We start from the raw sequence: 20435 nt of genomic DNA on the forward strand, positions 1-20435 counted from the left end.
TTCAAAGACCAAATGTGTTCTCAAACATTGTGCGTTATTTGAGGAAAACAAAATAATTTCACAAGAATAACATGAAGAAAAAGAAACTATCAAGGACAAAATTATTTTTAAAAAGTATTTTTTTGCTCGAAAGACGATTTTAAAACCAATTCGAATTTTAGAAATGATTTTGTATGTAAAAAAACAAATTAGAGACAAAAAAAAAATTTCAACTTATACATTAAAAATTAAAATCGTACTTAACCTCAATTTTAATAAGCATCATGGGACTTTAATTTAATTTTCAAAGTCTGTTTCTTTTAATAAAAATTTAAGAGTCAAGCTTCAGGTTTGCTCATTTTAAAATTTCATAAATCAACCCTACTACTTTTGTGGTCAGATAGTTTAAAAAAAAAAGTTAATACAAAATAAAAAATATGTGAATGGCTACTTGTTAGTATGAATATAAGCGTTTTTTTATTTTTTATTTTCCTTTCGTATGGAATTCAAGCTCTAATTCACTACACAAAATATAAGTAATAATTATTTTTACGAAGATATTTTTATCTGAAAATAATATTGTGCATCTTAAATGATTTAATTAAACATATTAAATGAAACATATCAAATCATTTCACTGTCTCAGGGTTATTAATGTTATGTTCAATTGAAGATGCTGTTATGAAAATAACTACTTACACAAGATTTTATTTTTTATTTTTTTTGGTCGGCCCTAAGGCCAAGATATTATTTTTTCTGGTCTTGTACAAAAGTTTATTAATAAGCGACCTACACCCAGAAAAGTTCGGAGATCTGCACCCATGGCTAGTGGGGACTTCGAGGATGATGATGATGATGATGATTGGGGTGGTGGAATGCGCAAGATAACTAGTGGTGGCCGTAGAGCTAATCTTAGAAACCAAATTGGATTGGTCTAATGGTTAACTCACTAGTTTGCTTAGTCGCGTGAATGGATTGCCCATTGTTATAGACCTTATTTATATTTTAACGTATATGTTATATTGATAACTGATTTTGATAGCTGACTTTAACAACCATGCACGGAATTATTATACTAACAACAATGTCGCATAAAAAACTCGTGAACAGTTTTCTTATTATCACATAATCATAACAAGGCAACTAGCTAACCGTTAATTATTGTGAATAATAAAGGACAATCCTTAATTATCCTTTCAACCAAGTAAAAAACCTGCTTAAGTTCGTTGAAGAAGTACTTCCTTCATCCATGTTGTGCTTTAGTTTTTCCATCAGCTTATGAGACCTTGATCTTGTGTTCTCATTACTAAGCAACTGATCCACTTTCTCTTTTATCTTTCCACGTGAGATCATTCCATTTTCATCCGAATCAAATGCCATTCCAACTTTCAATGCATCACAAATATAATTCTTATTGAAAAACTGGTCACCAAAATATGGCCAACACAGGAGAGGTACCCCATTAGACAAAGCTTCTATGGTCGAATTCCAACCGCAATGACTCACAAAACAAGCTATGGCAGGGTGGCTTAACACCATCTTTTGTGGAGCCCATCCAATTATTTTACCTTTGTAACCCTTAAATTCGGGAGGGAGAGACACCTTATTGGTGCAATTGGGATCTTGACGCACAACCCAGAGAAAGGGTCTATTGGTAAGTTCAAGTGCAAGTGCAAGTTCTGTAAATTGTGTTTGATTAAAGAGAGTGTGACTTCCAAAAGCAACATAAACTACAGAACATTGAGGTTGCTGATCTAACCAACTCATGCAAGATATATCTTCTTCCCAGAATTGTCCTACTGATATTGTATTGTTGTTGTTAGGTGTCAATAATGGACCTATTGGAGATAATATGTTTGGTAATAAGGAAAATGCTTCAGGTTCAAGTTCTGGTGTGCTGTTACAGAGGAACCACTCGGTCAAATTTGAATTACGCAGACAATGCATCATATACTTAAACATTTGCTTTCCAACAAACGGGTCGAACATATTTAGCCACCAAAGGTCTCTAATTTCCATAGTTGGAATGTAAGACGATAACCACAATGGTTTTTCTGAGATTGGAAGTCCTGCGATTTTATACAAGATAAACTCTTACTTTATCAATTTAACCATTAAATAACAACAACACTACATATATACCAAGTTTTGAAAGAAATCCGACATCATCAATATCAACAGTGAAAGAATCATTTTATATTTTGAACATTTACTATATTAGGTGTACGTATAATAAAATTAATTATTAAAATTAACAACTAATATAAAATATATATTAAAATTAAAAATTTATTTAAAATAAATTAAATAATATATATTTTTATATAAATACATAATAATTAATTTTAATAGTTAATTTTAATATAAAAATAATATTTTTGTTTGAATAAATATATTACATTGATGTTCAAGCTAAGTATTTAAAATGTATAACAAATAGTTTTAGATACAAGACCACCGGAAATGATAATTTCAAAGTTAAGTTTTTTGGTTTTTTAAACATGATGATGTGACTTTTAATAACCTGTATGCTTGTTGCATATATATCCCGGTAAATTTTACAATATCGTATTTAATTTTTGTTTAATTTATTTTTTAATAATAAATTTTAAATATTTAACAATTATTTATTTTTAATATTTTTAAAATTAAATATTAATTTTTAACTTTTGAATAAGTTAAAAAAATATTTTTAGACACTATAATAATTATTATATATTCTAACCAAAAAATAATTAAATAAATTTTTTTACTTTTACACTTTAAAATTAAATATTAATTTTTAGTCATTTTAGTAAGTTAAACAAATACTTTTAGATAATATAGTAATCACTATATATTCTAACCAAAAAATGATTAAATAATTTTTTATTTTTATACTTTTAAAATTAAATATTAATTTTTATTTTTTTTAGTAAATTAGACAAATACTTTTAGACATCATAACAATTACTATATATTCCAACTAAAAAATGATTAAATAAAATTTTTTATCTTGATTTAACAGCTGACATTCAACTTTTATTACAAAGAATTTACTTTATTTTTAGTTACCACGATATTTCTATTAAGGGTCTATCTGATTAATGGATTACTGCATGTACAAGACGAGATTAGAACTCTCGATATTTATTTAAGTGGATGAGTGAGCTAACTATTCGACCGACCCAAATTGATTTACAAAGAACTTAATCATTTTAAGAAAAAAAATTCAAGAGCCACAAAATTTATTATTTTTTGTTAATATTTTAGTTATTAGTCTAATTCTTTTACAGCCTAATGGTATAAAATTGAATTGAATAATTCTGTTGTTTAAAATGCTTATCAAATAATTTAAAATTTTATAACGGACAATTTCATTCTTTATTAATACAATATCATATTTAAATAATAAATATATTTATTTATTAAATTATATATGAAATAATTAAAAAATTAAATTTTTTAACTAAAATTTTCTCCAACTAAAATTTGTTCACTTTTTAAGAAAAACAAAAATTAGATTAATCTAAAAATATTAAACTTAAAAAGCATTGTTATTAATTAAAAAAAATAAAATAATTCTCGATAGTTGATTTCAATGATAAACTAACAACAAAAAAATAACCATGAACTATTAAGAATTAATTTATTGAGTGCTCTAATGACATAACAAGTAAAAAAAGGTTAGTTATTAACAGTAAATTATAACAACTAATTAATATTATTAAAATAAAACAAAATTATGTCTTTTTTTGTTAGTGACATAATTGACACAACTCCACTTAAAATATTTAGACGTAACAGATTGACAAATGATTGGTGTTATTAATCTAAGTTAAACACGTCAAAATTATACGTGTGGATATTTCTTTTAGATCTACATAGTAGACCTTTCAAAACAAAGGTATTTATTATATTGAGTTGAAAAAAAGGGAAAAAAAGGAAACAAAGGTGGTGAAAGAAGAAAAAGTATGTGTTAAAAGATGGAAGACACTTAGAGAAAATGAGTGAAAAAAATTAAGAAGTAATTAGATTATAAGAAGGGGTAAGTACGATTTTGGTCCCTAAAGTTTAGTGCCAGAATCGAAACCGTCCCTCATCTAATTTTGGATATAAAATCGTCCTTAACGTTTTTTTTCGTATTAAAATCGTCCTTTTCAATAAATTTTTTTGTTTTATTTCTAAACTACCCCTATCTTATTTTAATAATAAAAATTATAAAATTAAAAAAAAAACGCGTAAAAACGCGTTGGGGGGTGGGGGGAAGAAAAGGGTATACGAAGGGGGAGAGGGAAGGGGAGGGGGAAGGGGGAAGGGGGGAGGGGGACGGCGCCAGGGAGCCTCCGTCGTCGCCGCCGTGACCTCATCGTCGCCGCCGCCTCCTCCAAAACTCTGATGATGATGACGATGAAGGGGGAAGGGAAGCCGCCGTCTCGCCGTCCCGCCACTGCCTCTCCGCCCCGCCGCTGCCTCTCAACCGTTCATGCATGCTCCTCTGTTGATTTGGCTGTGTACTTGAATTTGTTAATTTATTACTTGAGTTTCTGTTTCTCTGTTTCTGTTTCTGTTTGGGGATGGGGGGAAGGGGAGGCGGGGAGGGGGGGGGTGACGCGGGGTGGGGGTGCTGGGAAGGGGAGACGGAGAGGGAGGGGTGACCACGGGGTGGGGGGAAGGGAAAACGGGGAGGGGGTGACGCAGGGTGGGGGGAAGGGAAGACGGGGAGGGGGGGTGACGCGGGGTGGGGTGGGGGTGCTGGGAAGGGAAGACGGGAGGGGGGTGACGCGGGGAAGACGGGGAGGGGGGAGGGGAGGTAGGGAGGGGGAGGGGGAAGGGGAAGGGGTTTAGGGGGGAGGCAGGGAGGGGGAAGGGGAAGGGGACAGGGGGGAGGGGAGGCAGGGAGGGGGAGGGGGATGGCGGCGGCGTTGGTGGTGGTGCTGGTGGTGCTGGTAGTGCTGGTGGTGGTGTTGGTGGAAGTTGTGGCGGTGGTGTTGGTGTTGGTGGTGGTGATGGTGGAGGAAGTAATTATGTTGGTAGTGGTGAAGGTATTTTTGTCCAAAAAAAAAATAAAAAGGACGATTTTAATACGAAAAAAAACGTTAAGGACGATTTTATATCCAAAATTAGATGAGGAACGGTTTCGATTCTGGCACTAAACTTTAGGGACCAAAATCGTACTTACCCTTTATAAGAACATTTTAGATATTTTAAGTTTTAAATAAAATCCTAATGAAAATAAAATTCCAAATTAGATCTATTTGCGTTGGAATTGATTTTGAGAGAAAACAATAGAATTGAATTAAATTTCATCTAAATTAATTTATTTGTTTCAAACACTGAAATTAAAATAAAGAAAATTAAATTCTAAGAGATTTTTTTAAATTAAATTCTATCTAAACTAATTTAATTATTTTTGTTTTTGAAATTAAATTTAATTTTTATGAAAATTGAATTTTAAGAAGTTTTTAAATACCTAATAAATCTAATAATTTAATATTTTTAACTCATTTTTATATATTGCTGATTAATCGTAAAAAGAAAATGAGAAATTCTATTCAGGACCTCTCACCCTTATTTTCAAATTCTAACTTCAGATCTATTGTTAAGAAATCTACATGTCTACTATATTTAGCAGTGGACTCTGATAGAAGTATATAGGAGTATGTAGTACTATAGCGCATCTATTATATTTATTATATATTATTAATTTTATAATTAAAATATGTTACATATTATTTTTTTATTATAATTAAAATTAAATTATTCTCTCTAAAATTAAAAGGTTCTACACTTATTTTTACTAATTTTACTTTTGTTAGAAACAAGAGGCCAAACTAAAAAAAGTATTTTTTGTATATTTTGGTCTGATGAAAAGTACAATATACAAGGGGTATTTATAGGTGCTAAATGAATCAAAATAATAAAGGTATAGAATCCTACAATTAATATACAGATATACTATATAAATATAAACGAGACTAATTGATCTAAATTGATTCTAATGATTCTCTAAATCCCTCCTCAAACTCAAGTGGGAGTTAAGAATACGAGCTTGAGTTTGGATAACAAAGTCCGGAAACGAGTCGGGTGATGAACTTTCGTGAAGATATCAGCAGTCTGATCCAGTGTTCCAATAGCAATGAGACGAACAACATCAGTAAGGATACGTTGCCGAACAAAGTGACAATCAATTTCAATGTGTTTGGTGCGTTCATGAAACACATCATTATGTGCAATCTGAATAGCACTGCGGTTATCACAAAAAACATCAGTAGGAGACGACTGAGGAGCACCCAGATCTTGGAGGAGCCAACGAACCGAGATAACCTCAGCAGTGGTGTTAGCGAGGGCACGGTATTCAGCTTCTGTGCTTGAGCGAGCAATGAACGTTTGCTTCTTAGCACGCCAAGAAATGAGAGCGTCGCCAAGAAACAAACAGTAACCAGTAGTAGAAGGACGATCAGTAGGATCACCAGCCCAATCAGCATCAGAGTAAGCCTGAAGAGACAAAGAGGAATGGGCAGAAAAATAAAGGCCATGAAATAGAGTGCCTTTGATGTAGCGAAGAATGCAAAGAACTGCCGCATAGTGAGTAGTACGAGGAGCTGACAAGAACTGGCTAAGTACATGAACCGGATAGGCGATGTCTGGTTGGGTGATAGTCAAGTAGACGAGACCTCCAACTAACTGTCGATAGAGAGTCAGATTATCCAAAACAGTGCCATCCATAGGGGTAAATCGAACATTAGGCTCAAGAGGAGTAGACTCAGTGCGACTATCTGTAATCCCAGCGCGAGCAAGAAGATCTGAAGCATACTTAGTCTGAGAGAGATAGATGCCATCATCGGTGGAGATGACCTCGAGACCAAGAAAATAGCTGAGAGAACCAAGATCTTTCATCTCAAAGGTATGGTGAAGTGAGGCCTTGAGATCAGAGATACCATCAACATCATCTCCAGTAATGATCATGTCATCAACATACAAAAGTAGAAGAACAACTCCACGTTCGCTTTTACGAATGAAGAGGGCATTCTCATAAGGGCTAGAAGTAAAACCAAGACTGCATATGGTAGTGCTGAACTTGTCAAACCATTCACGAGGAGCTTGCTTAAGTCTATAAAGTACCTTGCGAAGGAGACAAACCTTACTAGAAAGACAAGGATATCCAGAAGGTGGTTTCATATAGACTTTCTTTTTCAAATCCCCATTAAGAAATGCATTCTTCACATCCATCTGACTGAGAGACCATTTTTTAACTGCGGCAATGGCAAGAAGAGCTCTAACAGACGTAAGACGAGCGACATGAGCAAAAGTCCCTTCATAATCAATACCATACTCTTGCGTACAACCTTGAGCAACCAAGCGGGCCTTATAACAGTCAATAGAGCCATCAAAGCGAGTCTTGATCTTGTATACACATCTACTGCCCACAACTTCCTGATCAGAAGGAGGATCAACCAAATCCCAAGTGTGTGCTTTTTCAAGTGCCTGTATTTCTTCCTACATTACTTGTTGCCAATTTGGGTTTGAGGAGGCTTCTCTGAATGACTTAAGTTCATGTTGATGAAGGATAGTAGAAAAGTAATGGTAATCAAGAAGATGAGGAGGTGGATTCCTTACCCTAGAAGAACGAGCGGGAGGAGGAGGCATAATGGTAGGAGCAGGATCATCGTCCGGTCTAGAATTATCGGGAGATAGAGAAGGTGGAAGAACAGGAGGCTGTGGAAGGTCACGCGAGATAGAATCTGTAGAATCATCACTAGAAAAAAGATCAATATTGGGGTTAGTAAACAAAGGTGACTGAGTAGTAGGAATGGACTCAAAGGATGAGAATCGAGAAAACATGTGGTGCTCCTATAAGACAACATGACGAGATATACGAATATGTTTGGAGAGAGGATCCCAACAACGATAACCCTTGTGTTCAGTGCCATAACCAAGGAAACAACACATACGAGCCCGAGGTTCAAGTTTACTATGTTCATGAGGCTGAAGAAGAACAAAATATACACAACTAAAAACTCGAAGAGAACTATAATATGGGGAGGTATGATAAAGACGCTCAAAGGGAGTAACATTACCAAGAACAGAAGAATGGAGTCTATTGATAACATGAACAGCAGTAAGAACAGCTTCACCCCAAGTATGCTCAGAACACGAAGAAGAAAGGAGCATTGCACGGACGGAGTCAAGAATGTGACGGTGTTTGCGTTCAGCTCTACCATTTTGTTGAGACGTATCAGGATAAGAAAACTCAGATAAAGTACCCTGTTCTGCAAGAAAGGTTAAGAGTTTGGAATCACGGTATTCTATAGCATTATCACGTCGAAAAACCTTAATGACATTAGAAAACTGAGTTTTAATCATAGTATCAAAGTTGATATAGATCTGAGGTAACTCATGGCGATTAGTCATCAAATAAACCCAAGTAAAACGGGAATAATCATTAATAAAAACGACAAAGTATCGAGCGCCGCCCATAGAGGCAGTGGGAGCGGGGCCCCAAACATCAGGGTGAATGAGATCAAAAGGAGAGCAAGCAAGAGATGAATTATTGTGAAAAGATAAAGCAGGTTGTTTGACAGTTTGGCAAGAAATGCAATTAAAAGATTCATATGGAACCTAACCTAAAACACCCTGAGACACAAGAGGACGCAGTTTTCCTAAGGAGGTGTGGGCAAGACGTTGATGCCATAAGTGAAGGGTAGAGGGAGAAGAAGCAGCACAGAGATTTGGTACATGAGGAATATGAAGATTCTCGAGTTCAAACAACCTTCCGACCTTATGTCCAGTCCCGATGATTTGTCCCGTCCGAGAATCCTGTACACGACAACCAGAAATGGTAAAAGTGGCTTCAAAACTCAGATCAACAAGTTGACCAACAGAAAAAAGATTGAAGTTTAATTTGGGAATATAATAAGTATCAGGAAGATTAAGAGTTGACTGGGATATAGAACCCTTGTGTGTTGTGTGCAAGAGGGAGCCATTTGCAGTATTGACAGAAGGTCCATTTGTAGTGGTAGACATGGACAAGAAAATATTACGCAATGGAGACAGGTGATTAAAGCAACTCGAGTCAAAGTACCATTTAGAATTACCTGGAGGGGTCGAAAAAGCAGCAGGGGTATTACCAGAAATGGAGAGAAGACACTGAAGAAGAGATGAAATATCAGATAGAGAGACAGGAGACAAGTTGAGTGGATCAGGACGTGGTGGGCGAGTAGGACAGACAGTAATTAAATGTCCCGAGAGCTTGCAGTAACGGCAGAACAGCTATAAACAATGGTAGCTAATATGACCTTTCTGGTGGCATGTGCGACATTCAACAGAAGGACAGTCGGGGAATAGGTGCCCAGAACGGTTACAGTTTCGACAGAATTTATCTTTTCTGTCGGTGGTAGCAAAAACATCTGACTTTTCCATGATAGTAGTCACAAAGATCAAAGAGAGGAGAGAAAACGGCAATTTCGGAGCAGAAAATGAGAAATCGGAGTGCAAAATCGGAAAGAGCTCACCAAAAAAAATCTTAGAGAGGGTCCCATTGTCTGCCACGTTAGCTGCCACGTCGGAGGACACGTCAGCTGCCACGTCAGCACGAAGGAACACGTGGCGCTACGAGATTGGACGAGCAGGACACATCAGGGCTGACTGGGCGGGGTGACACGCGTGCAGAGGAGCGGAGCGGGTCGGGAGCGCGGGTCAATATCGGGTTGAGAGAGTAGCAGTGTGACACGTGGCAGAAGCGGAGCCGTGGATCTGAGGAGCTGATCCAACGGCGCTGGAGGTGTCTGGAAGGAGAACGGCTGAACGGGACAGGCAACTTTGGGCGGCGCGTGGCGGCACGTCCGGTGTCTTCCGGCGATGATTCCGGTGGCGTTGGAAAGCTTGCAACGAGGAGAAGGAGAGGGTGGCGGCGGTGACGAACCAAAGCGTCGGAAGAGACTCGAAAAGTGAGGGCAAAGTACTGCCGGAAGAAACAAAAAAACGAGCTAGAAAGCAATTATTTCTGGAAAAAAAAATTTACCCTAAGCTCTTGATACCATGTTAGAAACAAGAGACCAAACTAAAGAAAGTGTTTTGTGTATATTTCGGTCTGATGAAAAGTACAATATACAAAGAGTATTTATAGGTGTTAAATGAATCAAAGTAATAAAGGCATAGAATCCTACAATTAATATACAGATATGCTATATAAATATAAACGATACTAATTGATCTAATGATTCTCTAACAACTTTCATTATAATTAAAATCAATTTTTTTTAAATTAAACAGTTTTTTCTCTTCTCTATTAATTTACAACTAAAATGTGTCACATATCATTCTCTCATTATAATTGAAATCAAATCTTTCTCTCCAAAATAAAGAATTCTCCCTTCCTCCCTCTTCTTTTATCTATCCTTCTCATTCCTTCAATGACTAATTATAAATTTGACAATCAAAATATGCAATATGACATTCTTTAATTGTATTAAAATTAAAATTAAAATATAACTATATTATATATTATACTATATTATATATTACTATCTAATTTAATAACAAAATGTGTCACATGACACTTTTATTAAACTTAAAAGAAAATATTTTTTTTCAAAATTAATAAACTTCCTTATTAAATTCTCTCAGTTACCTCTCTCCTTTTTTTTCTATTTCTCTCTACCGTTCTCATTCTATAAATAATTTATTATATATTTATATATTATTATCTAATTTAATAATCAAATGTCTTACATGACACTCTTTTATTAAAATTGAGAAGAAATATTTTCTTCCAAAATTAATAAATTTTCTTCTTAAATTCTCTCATCTATCTGTCTTCTTTTTTCTATTTCTCTCTGTCCTTCCCACTTTATATATAATTTAAAATTTATATTTTAAATTAGTAAATTGAGAAATCAAAATATATCACCTGATATTTTTTTATTATAATTAAAATAAATTTTTTCTTTCAAAATTAACAAGCTCCTTCTCTCAATGTTCATCTTTATCTTTCTCTCATTTTTCTCTCATTCTCTATTTTTTTTATCTTTTTGTTCTACAAAAATAAAATTAACAAAATAATATAATTCAAATAAAAATATTATTATTATATACATATTTTTTAGTTTTTTATTTAGTTTTAAATTTTCACTACTTATCTTTTTAATTTATATTTTTATTTCTCTTCTTTTAAATATTTATTAAATATAATTTGGAGAGAATACAAATGTTATGATTAAAAGTTAAAATCAAGATTCAATTATTTAAAAGAAAATAAGTTTGAGTTAATTTTATAACTATCAATATAATTTTTTTATTCTAATATCTAATTATATTTTATATACATAGAGAGAAAAAATTTTATTTTTAAATAACAAGCATAAAAATTAATTATTTTTATTTGTGCAACAGACTTAACATCTAATCAAAAGTATATAAGTTAACGGAAATGTTTGGTAACCAAAGAAAATCAGCCAAAAACAGCCATAACTTGCCTTATTTAACATTCATTAATTGTTGCGATAATTAATTAATATTAAATAAGGCAAGTTCTGGCTGTTTTTTTTTTTTTGTCTATCTAGCATTACCCATAAGTTAAATTGTTTCAAATTTTAGATAACGAATATTAAAATTAATTATTAGTAATAAATTAAACTCTTTCACATGAAAATAATAACTAAAAATCTTATTACTTAATTTTTTTGTCACATACAATCTTTTTATAAAAGTAGTTTAATTTTATAAATCTTTTATGGTATAATCTATAATATCAAAATAAAATCGACGTAATCTTAAAATATTTATATTCATTTTAATTACGGATAAAAATACTAGTTTATATATATAATCTAAACGAAGTTAGTGACATGTCAATTAATATCAAATTACCATCAGAGTCTAAGATGGCATCAGCAACAAGGTTGGAGGCGTTATACTGCAACACAAACACTGATGCTGCCGCAGGCCAAAAGAATGCACCTTTGATTCCCACTTTCCTTGCAACTTCCAAAGCCCAACCCATGAACACATCAGCAACAACGCAAGTTACTTTAATGCCCTCATTCAATTGAAGATCTTCTATCAGCTTCTCAAGCTCTGAAGGCATGGTCCTCGACATGGAGTCACATAACTCTCCTAGATTGACTCTGTCATGGTCAGGTCCCAACCCATCTGGGATTGCCACCAATTTTATTGTTGAAGATGATCCATTGTTGTTCTCCATGGATCTCACTACTCTCTTATGGGTGAAATCTGAGTTGACAAAGATGACATGGCATCCATGATCAACCAGCTTATGTGAAAGGATCATCATGGGGTTTACATGCCCTTGACCTGGAGCTGGTAGAACTAGCACTGTTGGGGTGCTCATCATGATGATTATTTATTTATTTTTTCACTTTTAATTTTGTGTTCAAATGACAATCAGTTTGATTATTCTGCCGTTCTTTATTTATCATTCGGTTTTACTGTTTTAGATGTAGCTATGTATTCCTTGGTGTACGGAGATTTTTTAGATTTTTCCAAGGAATGTGCGGACGTGTGGTCAGTATTTCACTCAGCCACACTCTCTAAGTCTATCCTCTTTTATTATTATTTTAATATAAAAAAAATCTAAAATAACCAACACCATATCTAACTAATATTTTAATAAATCAATTAATTTTACAGAAAAGTTCTCCATACAAGCGATTAGGACTTGTAAGCATTACAAGTTAATTAACCATTAATCCCCAAAACGTGCTGCAAGTGTTACGTCCCTTACACGCGCTATATAAAGATTCTGTGTATATATAACTACAAAATTTAAAAGATTTGTTTCCTTCTTCGTTCTCCTTCTTTTTAAATTTGTTCTCCTTCTTCTCGCGCGTCTACCCCTGCTTTTTCGATCGTTCTTTTCTCCTCCTTTCTCACTGGTTTGTTCTTCGTTATTAACGTTAGTTCCTCTCTCTGTAACTCTAGCTTCATTTTCTTTCGATTTTCTGGTTTCTGAAATCAAAATTTGAACTCGTTTTAAAGATAATAGATGATTCAAGTTCAGATTGTCAGCTGAATCAGGACGAAGTGGATTATGAATTTAAATCTAACGAAGTTCCTGAGGTTTGATTCACATACGATTACTCTGAATTTTGTTGCAGTTATTTGTATAGCATTGTGTAGCTGAATAATTCGTGAACATTGACTGTGAAATTAACGCGTGAACATAAATCTGTTGATTGAATCTAAGTATTAGTTTTGATTAATTATCTGTAATTTATAGCAGACGCTCGGGTGTAGATCAGAATTTTTTGGGTGTATTTTTGGGAGAAGTGTGGGTGTATTTACAGTTTATGGATTTTTTGTTATTTTAGTTGAGTTGTTGTCGTTCGGGTGTATTATATCAGACATGATTGAGTGTATTTTTAGTTTTTGACATGGTGTATTCTGCAGCCTGTGTATTTACAGTTTATGGCTTTTTTTGTTATTTTAGTTTAGTTGTTGTCGTTCGGGTGTATTAGATCAAACATGATTGGGTGTATTTTTAGTTTTTGACATGGTGTATTCTGCAGTCTCTCTCTGTTGTTGATGACCAGTTTGTTCCGAAGGTTAGAATGACCTTTACCACCCTTGAAGATGCTGGAAAATTTTACAGGAACTACGCCAAGGCTGCAGGTTTTTCTACAAGAGTTCGGAGCACAAATAGGAAGGAAAACGAGATTAAGAATCAATTGATTACATGTAGCAGAGAGGGAAAATAGAAATCTAAAATATCTCCGACCGAGAAGACAAATTCGACAGCCGGTTTAAACTGTCCTGCAAGAATTTATATACACACATTGAAGGATGTTGGTGCTTGGATCATTTCAAATGTTGTGCTGGATCATTCACACCCTTGCTGTCCAAGTAAAGCAGAGATGCTCAAACAGCACAGGGAACTAAGCATGTCCATTCGTCGTACAATAGAGAATAACGAAGAAGCTGGTATTAGACTAAGCAAAACTTACCAATCATTTGTTGCGGCTGCCAGGGGTCACCGCGAGTTAAATTTTATTGAAAAGGATGCGAGGAATTACATTACGAGAGAAGTGCATAATGTTTCTGAACAAGAAGATGCAAAGGAATTTGGAAAATATTTGTTAAGAATGAAAGAGAAGAATCATAATTTCTTTTTTGAGTTTGAACTCGAGGAGGATCAATCGATTAAGCTGACTTTTTGGGCCGATGCAAGAAGCAGAGCTGCCTTTGAGTATTTCAGAAATGTTATTTTATTTGACACTACCTACAATACAAACAGGTAATAAACTGTCCCTGTTTATGATGCTAAATTAATGTTTTTTATGAATCTGCCACAGAGGTGTATATTGGGTTTTTTTGGGTGTATACAAAGCATTTGTTGGGTGTACGTAATGATTTTTCATTCTGCACTATTGTAATTTGTTTCAGGTATAATTTGGTTTGTGGTTCTTTTGTCGGGGTGAATTACCACGGTCAGTCAATACTTCTTGGATGCTCTTTGATGAAAAACGAAGAAATTGAATCATTCAAATGGTTATTTCAATGTTGGCTTCGTTGCATGGGAGGAAATGCTCCGAAAGGATTTCTCACCGATCAATGCGCATCAATGAAAAGGGCTTTAGAGGCTTGTATGCCAACAACAATTCACCGTTGGTGTATTTGGCACATCATGAAGAAGATTCCAAGCAAATTAAACGGGTACAAGGGACATGTAGAAATTGAACAAGAAATGAGCCAAGTTGTTTGGAACTCTCATAGTAAAGACTCATTTGATAGGAATTAGAATGATTTTCTGCTGAATTTTGGTCTTGTGGACAACAAGTGGCTTTCAGGTAATGTTTGTTTAAAATATGCAGCAGATGTGTAAATTGAATTTTTTTCGGGTGTATTTATAGTCTGTGTTCGGGTGTATTCTGCAGATCTCTATGAAGACTGTCATATATGGGTTTCAATCTATCTGGATCACCACTTCTGGGCAGAGATGAGAAACACATAAAAAAGCGAGAGCATGCATTCATTTTTTAACAAGTTTATTACCCGGAACAACTCGCTTATTCAATTTGTCAAACAATACGATAATTGCCTCGGAAGCAGGGAGCAAGCAGAGAGAGAATCAGATGCTGCAGATTTTCATACGGTCATACCGTGTGCAACCAAATCCTCCATTGAAGCTCAGTTTCAAGATGTGTACACTCATCAAAAGTTTAGGGAAGTCCAAGCACAATTCAGAGGAAAGGCGAATTGCATCACTAGATTAACAAATTTCGCTCTAGGCTATTCAGTATATGAAGTTGGAGAACAGGTTTTCAGCTCAATATTCAACAAGTTTGTGGTTACTTACGACTCAGTAGCAGCTGAGGTAAAATGTCAATGCTTATTATTCGAGTCAAGAGGGATATTGTGCTGTCACGCACTAAGCGTGTTAAGCTTTGAACGAGTAAGCCAAGTGTCACCTAGATATATACTGAAACGATGGAACAATAAGGTTAAAGAGGTGACACACACACACATCAAGAGAAGCCACGACGAGCCACTGTTGGAGCCAAGAAGCAAGAGGTTTGACCAATTAGTTTTTTGTTCGCAAAATATTTGCAAATTTACATCAGAATCGGAAGAGCTGACTGCAATTCTGCACCGTGCGTACGATAACGTCATGGTTGAGATGGAATCATTGAAAGCCAAAAGGAAGGGCACATCTTTTTTATCTCACGAAGACGCCAACTTGGAATCCGTTAACGAGCTTCAAAGCCCTCCAAGGATTTGAACAAGAGGACGTCCAAAAAATAGGCTAGGTTCAAAGTTGGACAAACAGATTGCAAATGCCACAAAGAAGAAGAAAACGAAAGGTTTAAATGAGGTAAAAGTGATCTTTAAATATGTGGTGATTGAGTTTATTTTTCTCGTTAATAGTTTAGCTAATATGTGAGTTTGTTATATTCAGTTAAACCTCTTTGATGCTGCATCAGTGGTGCATTCAAAAGAAGTGTTATGAATTATCAGTTCAGGATACCAGCAGCAACGGATAACTCTTTGGGTGTATAGTTACAAAATATGGGTGTAAAAGCACTGTTTGTTTGGGTGTATTTCTGAATTTTCTTATATTTCATATTTTACACACACACACACACACACACACACACACACACACACACACATATATATATATATATATATATATATATATATATATATATATATATACTTCAAAACCTTGTTTTTATGTTATAAAATACTGTTTGTTTTTTTTAACAACGGTTTAAGGGTTTTAGGTATTAGGGTTTAGGGTTTTAGGGTTTAGGGTTTTAGGGTTTAGGGTTTACGGGTTAGGGGTTAGGTTTTAAGGGTTTAGGGTTCAAAATTTTAGGGATAAAGCATCAGGGGGATAGATTTTTGGGTGTATATTCAACTTTCTTTGGGTGTAAAAAATGGCAGGTTATGGGTGTATATTTAGTTTGATATTTTTTTTCATATTATAGTACCTGTAATTCAGACATTTTGAATACAGCAGAGAGAGTTTAATTATTGAAAGAAATTTTACAATAAACTGGATTATAATTGAAAATTTTTTACAGCATGTGTTCAATTTGTTACAAGACTATATAACATTTACATTAATCAGTGTCAATATCCTTAGAATCTATCTGACAATATGGACTCAATAACAATGAGGATGGCTTGGACAGTCTTATTGCATTACTTCCCCTAATGGCTTCAGCTTTGTCTAGGTTCATGTCATGGAATAGAATCTGGGAAGCATATTCCACTCTAAAGTGGTCCACCTCGTGCTACAGTTAAAAAGAATATTTTATTTAACCAACCATGTTAATTGAGTAATGTAATACAGAGTTATTTAGTTTTAAACATATTTACCTAGGTCCAATTTTCCCACTCATACTTCCTCCTTTTAATGTTTGCGGGCTAAAATATCTCAAGCCACTTCATTATGTAGATAGCACAGTCATAGCTGAAAACTAAAAAATAAATTACAAATTACATATAGGAAAGTTTCATTTTCAGAGTGAAAGATTTATACCTTGTCTTTTGGCCCGAGATGTGAAGGTATAGTGGTACAATTTCCTTGTCTTTGTCCCTTGATTTCAGAGGTGCCCCCAGCATATACTTTAATTCGTAAAATTACATATCCCTTAAAATAGAAAACAAATCAGTAATACATGAATAAATTCAATAAATGGATACACCCAAAGGAGCACAAAGTTACACCTTATATTGAACAGAAATACACCCAACTATTAAAATACGGAACACAGAACTAACTTATAACGAATGTATTCAGCGCAGTTCTCTCATCGGAGGGAGATTTCGTGTGATATGGGTCGACTATATAAAATTTTCTCTTTCTTGTATCAGCCAACCATAACTACCAATGTTGTGAATGACAAACAGGTGCAAAAATCTGAAATATGTTCAGATTGAACACTGTTTTAGTTTATTTGGCACATAAGTAAAAAATGGTAATAAGAAGTTTTAGAAATGAAAACTTACATAACGATGGGTTGCTAATTTTTTAAGGTCCAAGAAGGGTATAAACATTGGGTAGTCTTCCACCCTGAACGGCTTATTGTTTTTAGACTGTAAGAATACCCCCTGTGGATGATTTCCAAGGGCCATGTTCTGCAAAAATTGCGAACCACAAAATGAATACAGAAAATACACCCAAACGAATCCAAAAAATACACCCAAATGAATAAACAACTTACACCCAATTTAACAAAGAAAATACACCCAAATGAACACATTAAATACACTCAATATAAGACAGAAAATACACCCGAAAGAATGCAGAAAATACACCCAAAATTTGGTGAAGCAACCCTTACCACAATATCAGGGGGGAGACAGTATACTTCCTCTTGAAACCTTTTAATCTTTTGCTGGTTTAGGATGAAGCACATGGCAGAGACAATCTAGAAAAAGATGCCGAAATCAATTTTACATCAATCAGATTTGTAGTTAATTTTGGTGATAAAAACATTAATGTTGTTGTAATATTACCTCAGCTTCTATATGCGTTTCAGGCGCGAGTGATGCAAGGTGGAGTTTTGACAGAGTGTATCTATCTTGGGCTTGGAGTGTGCATGTCAAACTCATTAGTTAGCCCATTTGCGTGGATCTTCACTCGTATAGCCCAGAGGTAGCATTTCTCTTTCATGTCAGAACTATGTTGATTTGTCCTCGCAGGAGTTTCAAACTTCTCGAAACTCTCTGCGTCACTCTCCTTTGGAATCTGTGGACTTTTTTCTTTTGTTGTCACCCCACCACTTGCAATTTTTTGTACCAGATCCCCTAATTGTTCTAGCAATTTTGGAGTTTCTGGAGTTTTTGCCCTCCCTCCATCTTGCGTTGACGCCCCCTCCTGTGTTGCTGCTGCTTCTTGGCTTGAATCAGTCAAGCCAAGGCTGAATGATGGCATCAGATCTGTTTTAGGAACATACGATGTTGTCCGTGCCATCATCATCAGCGCAGCAGCGTCTTCTGGGGCTGGATTACTGCGTGATCATGTATAACGTATTATAAGAATAAGAATTTACGGATGATAATCAAACATTGATTTTACTCTGTTGAACTTACATTTTAGATGGAGTTGGGGGAAGCGTGGGTGTGCTTTCTTCAAGTTGTTGGGGGGGGGGGGGGGTTCAGGAGTGCTGCACGATTACATAAAATCAATCATGTTATAAAAAAACTAGTCAGGATTCAATCGTGAAAATATACACCCCAACAGTTGCAATATACACCCAAACTGTAACCAAATATACACCCAAGACTATTTCTTACCTTTTTGTAGTTCCTTCAATTTGTAGCACAGGGGTTGGTTCATTTTCTGTCTCAGGTGTTTCTTCAATTTTTAGCACAGTGGTTGTTTGAGACAGTGGTAGACAAACTTGAATCGGAACTCTAAACAAGAAGAAAAATAAGAGGTTAACAAAGCTTTCGAAAAAAAAAAGGTTACAAGGTTGAAATTTTCTTGAAAAACTCACATTGCAAGCCCTTCGGACGGTGTCTCTTCCCTCACAACCATCATATTCTCTTCAACCGGCTCACTGGCTGACTCTTCAACCAGACTCAACCTAAAATATACCCTAAGAAAGTCAAAAATACACCCGAACAATTCAAAAGAAAGACAAACTTTATTTTTTGAGAACTTACATACTTGCAGTTTTTGCTTTTTTCCTGCCTTTTTTTTTCTCGAATAAAACAATAAAGGGCTTTTTTTTTTCTAAAAAATATATATAGAATTAGAAGTAGAAGGTAAGAAGAGAACAGAAGCAACGGTTATTTGAAAGAGAAATTACATGCTCTCTGCCGGTTTGTTTACGCTACTTTGTTCTGTGTGTCCTTGAGAGGAAGGATCATCACTTCCCAAGTTTACGTCCGGTATTCTAAACATAATAGAGTACATGTTATTCACAAAAAATACCATACTGTTAAATCATGATAACAAGATTTTATCAAATGAAGCTTCTTACGTTTCAGATGAGACATAGTGACCTTTCGTCGATCGCAGGTCAGCTTCCTTCTCCCTGCGAAAAAAGAAACAATTATTAGCAAAGAAAACACGCTAAAATCTGAAATATACACCCCAACAAGAGATACCCCTCTGCAGTAGATTTTTCATTGTTTTTCCTTAAGAATTCATCTAAATATTCAGTTCCAATTTCAGATCTGACAGTACATGCATAAAAGAACATGTTAACAAATACAATTTTGATGATAGACGGTAATATAGCTTACAAAGTACTGTACCCATGATAGGATTGAGCTTGCTCAGGAGATAAATCCTCAACAATAACCAATTTCTTTTTGGATTGTGTCCGGGGGAAAAAAACAAGTATGAATCAGAAATACAAAATTAATTTGATCACAAGATACTATCCAAAGAAGTGCTTACTTTTTTGGTGTTCTCTGTGTCTTTTTCTTTGTTTTTTGCTTCTCTACTGGTGATGATTCTTCGCTTCTATAAGTTAATAAGAGACACTCTGTTAATACATGAAATCTTGATAATAAACCCAAAGGAAATGAGTAATAATTTCAGAACATTACTCATCAGTTGATTCAGATTCTGAATCAGAATCCTCCTGATTCTTCTTTCTTTTTTTGGACTCCATTCTGGAAGGCAAACAATCATTATTTAAAAACATACTAAAAGGGATAAAATGCACCCAAATAAATAAACAAGATACACCCAAATGAATGCACAAAATACACCCAACTTGATAAACAAAATACACCCAACCGGATAAAAAAATACACCCAATTTGATAAAAAAAATACACCAAACTGGATAAACAAAATACATCCAAGTATGTTACTTACTTTTTGGCTTTTTGGCTGGGTTGTTTTCTTGGTGAATCCTCTGAGTCTTCTTCACTCTCAGACTCAGAGGTAGAATTGTTACTATCAGTTGTTTCTGTCTCCGATGATAATGTTGAACTTGCCTTCCTTTTTTTTTTGTTTTTTTGGTTTCTTGTTTTTTTTTTCTTTTT

The 20435-nt window shown here is 34.7% G+C and overlaps 1 protein-coding gene across 4 annotated transcripts; it reads right to left on the bottom strand.

Moving 5' to 3' along the window:
* Window positions 1-1064: 1064 nt before the first annotated feature.
* On the bottom strand, window positions 1065-12607 carry LOC112784620 (uncharacterized mitochondrial protein AtMg00810). Of its 4 annotated transcripts, none has more exons than XM_025827889.3 (2): window positions 11830-12607; window positions 1065-2048 (listed from the first exon to the last, which is right to left on the bottom strand). In XM_025827889.3, exons 1-2 carry the CDS (start codon window positions 12311-12313, stop codon window positions 1168-1170), a joined length of 1365 nt encoding a protein of 454 aa, XP_025683674.1. In that variant the 5' UTR covers window positions 12314-12607; the 3' UTR covers window positions 1065-1167. The 4 variants fall into 4 exon arrangements, with proteins under 4 accessions (XP_025683674.1, XP_072086405.1, XP_072086407.1 ...); XM_072230304.1 differs by lacking the exon at window positions 1065-2048 and adding an exon at window positions 5794-8778 and having other exon boundaries at window positions 11830-12386; XM_072230306.1 differs by lacking the exons at window positions 1065-2048; window positions 11830-12607 and adding exons at window positions 5794-7703; window positions 8040-8231.
* Between the last annotated feature and the right edge of the window lie 7828 nt (window positions 12608-20435).

This window comes from Arachis hypogaea, chromosome 20, assembly GCF_003086295.3.
Source record: "Arachis hypogaea cultivar Tifrunner chromosome 20, arahy.Tifrunner.gnm2.J5K5, whole genome shotgun sequence".
NCBI classification, from domain to species: domain Eukaryota; kingdom Viridiplantae; phylum Streptophyta; class Magnoliopsida; order Fabales; family Fabaceae; genus Arachis; species Arachis hypogaea.